The 11053-nt window shown below is 37.3% G+C and overlaps 2 protein-coding genes across 2 annotated transcripts in view; both read right to left on the bottom strand.

Annotated features, from left to right (window-relative positions):
• Positions 1-247: 247 nt before the first annotated feature.
• LEW3 (UDP-Glycosyltransferase superfamily protein) lies at positions 248-3329 on the bottom strand. The gene is made up of 7 exons (XM_021439987.2): positions 2860-3329; positions 2496-2782; positions 1656-1842; positions 1484-1552; positions 1178-1371; positions 806-915; positions 248-710 (listed from the first exon to the last, which is right to left on the bottom strand). The coding sequence occupies exons 1-7, from the start codon at positions 3157-3159 to the stop codon at positions 469-471; spliced, it is 1389 nt and encodes a 462-aa protein (XP_021295662.1). The 5' UTR covers positions 3160-3329; the 3' UTR covers positions 248-468.
• A 598-nt stretch (positions 3330-3927) lies between these two features.
• The window catches only part of LOC110424912 (Clathrin, heavy chain), an 11342-nt gene continuing 4216 nt past the window's right edge, over positions 3928-11053 (bottom strand). The window contains exons 11-30 of the mRNA XM_021439614.2: positions 10661-10777; positions 10374-10571; positions 10150-10266; positions 9938-9997; positions 9557-9643; positions 9374-9457; positions 9144-9278; positions 8975-9037; positions 8782-8886; positions 8596-8708; positions 8239-8491; positions 8007-8143; positions 7648-7926; positions 6563-7565; positions 5916-6401; positions 5637-5807; positions 5375-5560; positions 4916-5038; positions 4625-4735; positions 3928-4520 (exon numbers count right to left, since the gene is read on the bottom strand). Of these exons, the coding sequence (XP_021295289.1) occupies positions 4359-4520; positions 4625-4735; positions 4916-5038; positions 5375-5560; positions 5637-5807; positions 5916-6401; positions 6563-7565; positions 7648-7926; positions 8007-8143; positions 8239-8491; positions 8596-8708; positions 8782-8886; positions 8975-9037; positions 9144-9278; positions 9374-9457; positions 9557-9643; positions 9938-9997; positions 10150-10266; positions 10374-10571; positions 10661-10777 (3990 nt within the window). The 3' untranslated portion in view covers positions 3928-4358. The remainder of the gene's footprint in view (positions 4521-4624; positions 4736-4915; positions 5039-5374; positions 5561-5636; positions 5808-5915; positions 6402-6562; positions 7566-7647; positions 7927-8006; positions 8144-8238; positions 8492-8595; positions 8709-8781; positions 8887-8974; positions 9038-9143; positions 9279-9373; positions 9458-9556; positions 9644-9937; positions 9998-10149; positions 10267-10373; positions 10572-10660; positions 10778-11053) is intronic.

The following is an 11053-nucleotide window of genomic DNA, read 5'->3' on the forward strand; positions in this document are numbered from 1 at the left end:
TTTTTTTTTTTTTGCCCTTTGTCTTAACATTTGTCATTGATGATTTATCTTGCTTCTTTTAATTTTAATTAAATTACAAAAATTATTTTTTAAAAATAATAATAATGTTTAAGAAATTTAATTTTTTAATTTTGCATGATTTAAATGTAGTTATAGCTATAAATCATTTGACATTTGGTGAAGGTATACACATGGTTAACATCTCACACCACAAGGGAAATGGAGGGAAAAAAATTGAAGGAAAATTATTAGAATAGAAGGAAGAAAATTATTATTCAACAAAACTGGTAATCCTTCAATTATGTTTAGAATCAAAATTACAGCATACCTATTATGTTTGACAAAGGTTTTGGCCAACCTCTCTATAATGGCAGGATTGGGAGGGTGAAGAACCCCCGATAAACAACAAGAATTTAAACCAGAACTACTCTATTCTATGCTAGTGTGATTCTGGTGTAACTCTTATCACTAGGAAGAATGACATATGATTGGTCGGATAGCGGCTTTAAGGTCATCATAGAATCTTTGCTCGGAAAATCTGTTAGCTCTTCTCCTTGCAGCTGCAGCTATCTTCAGCCTTTCAGACTCGGGCATCCTTACGATTTTCAGGATTGCATCTGCATATTCTTCCACACTTTGAGCAAGAAGTCCTGTTTGTTGCCCATCTTCATCTAAAATGATGTCCATTTTGGGGCCAGCAGAATTATGAGCTGAAGAAGAGCACAAGAAAAATCAGTGCAATGTAAAAACATTTTATAAACAGCAAAATCCGATCTGAAAGTGAAATATCATTTGGAATATTCACCAATTGGGATGGCTCCTGCAGCCATGTACTCGACAACACTGATTCCGAAGTGCTCATCTATCATTGAGTGAATTCCTGCAACAGCACCACCTAAAAGTCTTACCAAGTCCCTGCATAACATACGAAATTAATAAAGCTAAAAGTCAACTAAGAAAACATACATGCTAATAATTGCTTTAAAACATATCTAGGCACAGATAAGCTTTTGACAACCCATAAAAGCACAATGCTTGATCGAGACTTCAGCAGTGTGATATATTGCAGCTATGTAGCAGCAAGTTGATTCTCTGCTGACCATAAAGTTTTGGATGATTTCATACTGACAGAATATCAAACCAATTTAGACGACGTAGCTCATTTGCCAGTACCTACCTATATATCAAATTTTTATGGAATTCCACATCCTCAGTAATGTTCAATTGCACTGCTTTATCTTTCAAGTTCTGAAGTCTTTCCTCATCTGATTTATTTCGACAACTACCCACAAACTGGAGCTTAGGTCTTGGCAAGTCTTTATCTAATTTTCTGACAGCAACTGAAAAGGCCTCAAGTTGAAGACCCTGTGCCTGAGTTAAAAGAATCAAACTGTAAAGAGTTGCTACAATTAATCAAGGTCCCAAACTTGAGACACAAGAATGGTTGTACCTTTAGATTGAAGGTTTATCTAAGTATGCGCACCTTCTCTGGACGAAATTGAGCAACAGAAATAATTTTTGGAGTTTCCACTGCTCTTTCCACAGGAAGTGCCTGTTCAGATGTAAAATTGGCAAGAAATTATAAATAATGGCATAACATAAGACAAAAAAATACAAAATGTACTCAAATTGTGATGAAGAATGAGAAACAGAACCTGAAGTCCTGAAGTATCACAAGGTGGATAAACTCGCTTAGTACGCTCAGGAATTCTCCAAAGGTTGTCAATGTGAGACTGAGTCCACGAAGAGTTTACCATTACAAGATGTGCACAAGAGCCCACCATTCCATACATCCTGCTAAAAACTGTATAATAGATAATTTTGCACTGGGATAGCCACGTGCTGCCACAGAAGGATTATGTCAGGATCTAGATAACAAGATGAGAAGCCAGATATATTGCCAAGGCCTAGTCAGACCATTAGGCTGCTCTATTAACAAACTACATTTCCGCCATTTATGCAAATCCATTTTCTGCCAATTCAAGAAGAATGGTAGTAGCACTAGTGTTGGACCAGGAAATACAAAAGATTTTTAAAGTTAACAAAAAAATGATAGAACAAATCCAATATAGTTTTAGACAGACAATACACATATCCACAACTTTGAATATGGCAATTAATAGTCAAGAATGCAATCTACCAATCACTGATTCATTGCAAAAAGCATAAATTCGACAAGTAGAAGCAAACCTCTGATGTAGATGATACACATATCAACAATTTTGAATATGCCAATTAATAGTGAAGAATGCAATCTAAGAAACGCATAAATTCAGCAAGTATAAGCAAAACCTCCCTTGTAGATGATACACGCAAAACTGTTAAAAGTTTTTCAACATGGAATCATTACCAAAACGAACTGAAAATTAGTTTGAAACAAGACAACACCCGTAAACTTCCAATGCAACCAGTGACAGTTCAACAGTTCAATCTAACAATCTACGACATACAAATTCCAATCACTAAAGATTGGTAAAACGAAAGTAGAAGCAAACCTTCTAGCAATTAAGGCATCGTTATTGTACATGGAGCTTCGTTGACGAACACGAGAAACCATGTCTAAACTGATAGTAGGATAATGAGTATAGCAAATAACTTTGCATCCGAATAAACGAGCAATTGGGTATGTAAAAGCATATCCACTCGTATCAAAATAATACAAAGGTGTAAACTTGCTCAAAGCTTCCCATGACAAATAAACTGAGCCCAAGCTTTGACCAATCATTGTAAAGTGTGGGTACGTTGTTTCTTCAATCCATTTCCTTTTATTCAAATGCACCACCTGAAAAATTAGTGTAATTAGGCAAAAAAAAAAGGAAAAAAGGATTTTTTTTTTTTTGTTATTTGAAAGGAAATTACTTTTGGGGGATAAAGGAGGTGGACGCCGAAGCGATCGGTGGCGCGCGACATTAAGGATTCAGAGGAGGCGTCGTGGTCGCCGGTGAAGATAACGGAATCGAGGTCTGGGTTTTCCTCCTGGATGGCTTTGACAGCGCACCAAAGGACTCTCTCTCCGCCGCCGCCATCGTTGGTGTAAGGATGGAAGTATCCGACGGCTCTTTTCTTGTTTCTTCGGCGGTTGAGAATCTTTGAAGCGAATAAAAGGATCGTAGCAAGTGGAAGAGAGATTAGAGACCATGAAAGAATCCAATTTATCATGATCTGAAGATTTTTTCTTTTTCTTTTCTCGAACAGAGATGGAGAGAAGGTCTTCGGAGTCGACCAAACGAAGGAGAGAGGGAAAGGCCGAAAGGCGAAAAATCTAAAACGACAATAGAAACGACGTCGTGTCAGTGAAGGGAGATTGGGAGAGATTGCTCAATCCAGAGTTGTGGCAACAAGTCCAAGTCTAATTAAAAAAAAGTTATATTTGCTTACCTGGCAATAAACTAGTAAACATAAGAAAATTAAAATTATTTTAATTTATTTTCTGACATAGAAACAAATAAAAAGGAAAAAATTTTGAACACATTTTTTGTTTTTTTATAGATTTAAGAATCAAATTATAGATAATTTAATGTTAGACCTTATCAACGTTTTATTTTTTTTAAAATAATACTTTATTAATAAATGTCTAAATTGAATAACTTAAATATGTATAAAAACTATACAATATCAATCCATTAAATATTAATCTATTTTTTCCTGTTTCTTGATTTTAATTACTTTAAATATATTAATAACAAATTATTTAGTTTTACTTCGCGAATTATAGAATTTCACATTTCATATATGATGAAATTATGTTAATTGCCTTCCTATCCTGTTCCTTCCACATACTGCACGAAAAGATCGAACTGCATGATCAAACGGATCTTTAAAATAAACATTTAGAAGTCTAAAATTTCTGTAAAATGAAACATAAATCATAAAGGAAATTTTAATTCCACTTTAATGAAAAGGCAAATAAACAAACAATGAGGGACATAAAGTCTAAAGGAGAATATCAAATTCCGAAATTATGATTCAGTGTGAAGTGATTTTGTATATACTTTCGGTCGATTCCGAAGACCGAGAAGGAAATAATAATACTACAAAATACAAATGCATGAAATCCTGTGCTTGCCCTCTGTGCCAGCAGCCCCAAAAAAAATGCCTCTTCTACAAAAAAGAATATTACAAAGACAATATCTCACACACCTAAAGCACAAAAATGGCATTATTCCAACTTGATCTTCATCTTCACCCCCATCAGATGAAGGAACACAAAGAAAGAGGAAAAAAAATATATATGGAAGGCATCGGAGCCCTGCTGAAACGCCACTAATCAAAACTACGCCGTAGTCATTTTTCTCTCTTGAGCAACAACATGGATCCACAGCTAAGTAACTTCTTCAATCAAACGAACCTGTTACGACTTAATAGCTGCCCATTGGCGGCATCCCAAAAGGTGGCATTGGAGGCATCCCCATTCCTCCCATGGGTGGTGGTGGCATCCCCACTCCTCCCATTGTTGATCCTCCCATACCTGGCATTGGTGGTGCAGGCAAGGCAAGAGGTAGTAACTGAGCATACATGTTCTGCAAGAGAAGGCAATTTAAATCAGTTAGATGATTGAGGGATTCATTGAGAATATGTTTTGACGAAAACAGAGTTGTGGTTTCGACTTCCGAAGCTGTTATACCTGTTGTGCAATCACCTCCTTCTCTTCCTGCTCTTTAGCCTTTACTTCAATTTGAGCCTCAATCTTGTCCTTGATAAGTTCGTCAACTTTGCCAGTATATTCACGGATAAACTGGAAAAATACAGAAATTAAGAAAGATGTTGAAAACCAAAAAAATCATGGTAAAATGGGAAGGCACGCTAAGATCAATCGCATAAAGCCTTGTAGCAACGCAACAATGTGAGACAGAAGAGCGTAGCTAATAAAACCCAAATCCAATGATGACAATTAAAGCAGCAGCAAAGAAATCACCTGTAACAGATATGGGAATGCAAAGTCAATCATATTGTTCATCCACGCTAGCTCGAGAGCAACATCTGGTCGGATTAAGTCATAACAAACAAAGAGGCATGATGCGAAACATTCCTTCTTGCCCTGTACAAAGAAAACCAACACAATATTATATCCAATCCAAAATAATAACCAACACTTCTGTGACAATACCAGAAGAAAAACCACCATAGTGCAAAACCAAGCATACATTTAAAACTTCATTTTCTATGTCCTATAGTATGGTTATTGACGACTATGATTTTATACTAATACTTGCACCCTAAAGGAATAAGTGAGAGAGAGCAAACTAAGGTAATGAGATGTACTCGTTGACCAAGAACGTGTAATGCTTTATACTTCGAAAAAGATAACCATCTCGATACAAGCCATTATCAATCACCATATATTTACTTGTATATTTAGGAATGAGTTGAGTACCTGTTCAATGAAGTAAACAAGCAACTCCTCGGCAAGTTCGCGGTCACCAGACTGTGAAGCTGTTTCCATTGCATCTTTGTAAAGGTTGTCTTTCTTCGACAATGCAATGGACTGCTTCCATCTGCCTGCCTTTTTGTAAATGTATGCGGCAACACGCCTCATCTCAAGCAGCTCATGTTTCTCAATCTATTCAAGCAATTTGGAAACGTTATCAGAAGCCAACCTAGCAGCAAACAAAAATGTACGAACAACGGTACTTCACCTTTTGTGCAAGGCCAATCTGATCAAAATTATCATGCAAGTCAATTGATTCTCTCAATCTATCATAATCTTCTTCCTCCACATAAATCTCATTCAACGCCTCATTTACTGCTGAGACATTGTTGCTCTGAACAGCAACCATGTATGGCTTCACAAGACGCAGATGACCAGCCTGAAATTCCAAAAAGAAATAATTGCCAACCCAAAATGAATTAAATGATACCAAAGCAAATCAGTAGTATTCATTTCAATATTAGATCATTTTCTGCCAAAATTTAACCTTTCTCATAATGTCAACAACACGTGTGTGGTCCACACGAAGTGCAAGCACGTTCAGCATGTCATTGATTAGATCAGGATGTTCTTGCAAGTAGAAGTGGACAGCCTTGTAATATAGCTCAACATTAGCAACTTTGACTGCAATATCTTTGAACTGCATATGGTCCCATGCTTCAGGAGAGTGGTTCATCACAGTAGTTGCAGCATTATCAAACTCATCATATTGGATATACAAATAGGTAAGTTCCATCCAGTGCTGCTGCTCATCACAAGCTCTTATTAGCTTGGGAATATTGAGACGAGTAGAGAATAATTTAATGTGCTCCATAAGCTTCTCTGGACGATATCTGGCATACAGCACTCCCAATTCAGTAAAGATCCCCATGTGTGCACGTTCCAATCCTAAACCACTCTCCATGAGAGAGATCAACTCATTGAAGCATCCTCTATTCTGATAGTATTCACTGACTTCTTCCAAGTCATCCACCTACAAAATTGACAACACAAAGGTCCAAATCATCGTGCACAAATGGTCTCATCAAACAAACAAAATGAGAAGAAAAAGGGAACTGAATGAGCACACTTGTCAACAACTTCATTGTTCCCAAAAAAATGTAATCCAAAAATTCAACATGAAAGGAAACTCACCTGTACAATAATGTTAAGACCACAGATCTGTGCCAATCGGAATTCCTCTGCATCAACACAAGCAAAGCAAACCTCCTTCCATGTCTTGGCACTGTTTGCCTTTCGTGCTGCATCAACAGCACCCTGGAATTGTTTAAGCCTCACCAGTGTAACAGCCAACTTGGCCCAGTTAGATATAAATGCAAATATTATTTTTGCAGCTTCATATAGGTCTTCGTCAAACAAGCGATCACCAACAGTTTGAAGATTAGCCACATTTGGCATGAGAATGAATTCTTCAATTTCACCCAATCTATCAATCTTTGCATAGGCATAAATGAGTTCACTGTCCACCTTTGGCTCCTTGACCTTCTGCCTAACCATCAGAAGGTACCTCACCAGATCAGGGTAGACATCAGCATCCTCAGCAGCTTGGATAACGTCAAGGAATTGAGTAGCATCATCTGCACGAATAAACGATTCAATTGCATCGCTCACCAGCCCCTCCCTCAGTTGTGCCTTGGCCACCTGACTCCAAACAGCATCTTCTTCAACTCGGAATGCAAATTCCACAGCCCGATCAATGCTTCTAATGTTATCCAACAAAACATTCACAGCCTGAACATTTAAGTTGAATTTTTTGAAAATCGCAAAAGCTTCTTCGTATAGTTGTGCTTCCACAGCCACTTCTCCAACAGCAGGTCCATCAAAATTATCTAGCCTATTGATATAATCCATTACTCTAGATGGATCTGCCTTAATAGCTGTCAAAATAAGTAGATTTTGCAGATTGAAGTTCCCACTGAATGCAGAGTTTTGGAGCACAATCTTCTCGAGAAGCTCAATCAGTTCATGGGGCAGGTCAGCAGTCATGAAAGCTTTAACTGCTGCAGAAACTTGTTCTGGACTCTTGCTTTCTGGCAAAGCAGTCGACACAACCTGATCAATTAGCTGTCTTCTATATTCATTTTCAGGATTTAGAACCTTCTCCCAAAGATCAGCATCCATCCTCTCAACAACATACCTGTTTTCAAAGTATAAACACATAAGCCACTTAAATACAAAGATCCAATACATTATCATTAATAAACTAAATAATTACATACCTGGCTTGCAATTTGAACAATGAGTTTTTATTTGTGACATTGATAAGTTCATCGTCACATTGTCCTCTTCGGTAAGCCACAACTGCCAGGGTGGGATCACGCTTCTCACAGTACTTACCCACGACCCGGGAATCATAGTAAGGGTTAGTTGTGAGGAAGTGCTCTGGATTGTTATTGCTATCAATGATGATTTTACCCAGAGCATTGTGGACATGCACATCTTGGCTTCCTTCACTTACAAGATGCTCCAAGAACTGTGTAAGTAAACGAAGTCGATTTCTGAAACCACACAAGGAAAATGAGAATCACATAGAAATGATAGGAGGAAACAAGGACAGAAGATGCAGTAAGAAAATCACCTCTTCTCACATTCATCCACAAGGGGCTCAACTGGAAGCAAAGAACGGACTGAGAGAATGAGACCCTTAATAAAGTCTTCGGGGCATTCATCATCTAGCAACTGGCCCACTACCAAAGGAGCATTCCCAGGGTTCACCTATAAAAAGAAGCAAACAAGCTCTCAAGTACTTGAGATTAAGTCAAATTCATGCAGTATGCCAGTATAAATATCAAGCGGAAAATATCACATACCTTCTGAACATAACCTTCAATGTACCGGAGCATGTTGTTTGTGTAGAGGTAGTGAGTGAGATCAGGAACAAACCCAAATCGATCACAAACATTAATCAGGGGCCTAGCATCAGGAAGCTTGGCCTCCATCAGGAAGTTCTTTGTCTTTTCAGCATCATAAAAATTCGATTCCCTGGTCACACGCTCAACCTCCTTTATCTGTCCAGTTTTAGCAGCTGCCTCGATGTACTTGAAGTGTATATCTGGGTCCTCACTGTCCCATTATCGGCAGTGAACACCATAATAAGTACCATACTAGAAATGGCTGCGCGGTGAGCAATCATTTAAAGGAAATTTCTTGTTTGCTAAGTAGCTTACCTTGAGCTCAAATAAGAACCCAGGAAAAAGTACAACCCTTCGTATGACTTAAATTGCTCAAAAAGTTTTATGCAAGCATCAACACCCAACTGCTCACAATACTCCTTGGCAACCTGCAACGACAAACAACTTAGCCTTTGGTGATTTACTAAACTTATTAGCATAACAAAGTACAACATTATTTACCTGAACGATTATTTGAAGGTTGGCTCTTAGATTAACCAGCAAAAGGTCCTTCATGCACTCCAAAGCCCATTCTCGTGAAAGAGTACCAAAAAACTCAACAAGCGCCTGAAAATCAAAATATTATCAGAAAAATGACAGTAGGTTTTGAAGTCTCCAAGTTTTCCAAGAAATATAGATAATAGACAACATGTACCTGTGGCTCAATAGCATGTGTATTCACAATGACACGTTTAATATCTGGCAACTCCGTGTAATGCTGCAGAAAAGGTGTTATATTTAGTCAAGGAGATACAATCAATTCAGTGTAGAAAATCACAAATCACACATAATGCAATAAGTACTAATTTCACTAAGACAATTACCTGCAGAGCTCGCACATAGAGACCAGCTTTCTCACAAAGTTGTGCAATTCGTGGACGATCATAGTGACTGAACATTCCATTTGCCAAAATGGCATCAGCAACGTTTGGAAATGTTACTAGATTGATTTCCAGGACCTGCATAGAGAAGAATGTTATGGAACAAAGTATATTCTTTTCAAAAGAAGGAAACCAAATTTAGATTAGCTTAACCAGCACATCAAAGAAATAACCTTTGTTTGTAGAAAAGCATGCTCTGGCAGATTTGGCTTCAAAACATCTAAAAGAAATGCAGTGGCCTCCCGGATCAAGTTCCTCTGAAAACAGAAAGAAGATATCCATCAAAGAAAACAATCTCACATATTTTGAATGGGAAAATCACATTATTTTTACAACCTATTCAATAAGCAGCAGACCTGAAGAAAAAGATCAGTAATGGTATTGTAATCAACTGGACAACCTCCCTCCATTTGAGACATCATCAATGCAAAATTAACAGCTCCCTGCAAGTAAAACATCAAGTGATAACTTATTTCCCATACAAGATAGTAGTTCCTCCAAGAAAATTACACAGATCCAATTCCATCAAAAAAATTCACAATACTTGCAATCTACTTATCAGCAAACACTAAAAAACTTTTAATTTAATCGAAATATTCATAAAAATTGACTTAGAAGGCTTTAATGAAGAGATTAACACAATTGAACACAATTATTGATTGTATGTATGTATGTATGTATGATTCGACATGCTTCAACACCTCAAACACTAAAGACTACAGAAAATTAAAACAAACCTGTGGATCTGTACGAAGAATTGTTTGCAGAAGGAACAAGTAGTCAGGTGTGTACCCAACCTGAGGAAACAACTTAGTTGTGAATATTTGATGCATTCATCAAAATACAAAGAACAAGAGGGAGAAATAAAACCCCCAAAATTTGATGGGCTGTTAAAAAGGAGATCCCACATCGATAACACCAGAAAATACCAATACAAATAAAATGTCACCTGCTTTGAGTAAATCAAGATTTTGTCAAACTCCCTCCTTTCTGCAAAAGCTGCAACAACTTTTGGAGTTGCCCTAGCTTTAATATATATTTTCAATGCAAGATCATTATCCACAGTCTACAACAAAAGCAACAGTCAAATCAGCCCAATTTTTTAAAGTAGAAATTTAGATACATTTGAATGAGATACTAATAGACTTCTATTCCAGTGGGTACAAATCAAACCTTCACAAGATCTCCAAGTTCCTCACTACACTCTAATTTATCTTCAGCCAACCAATTTTCCAAAAGATTCTTCTTGTTTTGGTTTACAACAAGTCGAGACAATTCCAAAGACTCAAATGCATTGAGCTTCCCTCTTGTTAAAAGTGTACCAAAGTACTGCAACAGCGGTGGAGTCTGCCCAGCTTGTACAGGAACACTCTGCAGCATTTGGATGAAGGATTATGTTTCAGATAAAATCAAAACAAACACAAACAACTATCTACACAATTAAGAAAGCAAAATGAGACCTGAAACTTGGCAACTGTATCGGGCGTGCGAAGGATCCCTTGTGGAGACTCTGCAGCAAGCTCAGCAGCTTCTTTGTACTTTGTCTGAGCAAACAATTCTTGAAAACGTTGGACAACCTGAGATATTCAAAATCACAAATGGTCAACTACCTAGAATACAGAAAGAATAAAGTCATCCAGAACAAAAATCCAAAAAAAATAGCAAATAAAGTTGAATAACTTATATGAGACATTACTGGTAACATGTAGCATCAGATATATCAAACACTAAATCTAATCATGCGATACCAATTGAAAGAACACAAACACAAAATTAGCACTTAAGTAAATCCAGAAACAAGCACAGCATGTCTTCAATCTCAGCATGGCAGCAAGATTGAAGAAATCCCACAA

The sequence above is a fragment of the Theobroma umbraticum genome, unplaced genomic scaffold (genome assembly GCF_002168275.2).
Source record: "Theobroma umbraticum cultivar Fairchild unplaced genomic scaffold, ASM216827v3 scaffold_81.0, whole genome shotgun sequence".
NCBI lineage: Eukaryota > Viridiplantae > Streptophyta > Magnoliopsida > Malvales > Malvaceae > Theobroma > Theobroma umbraticum.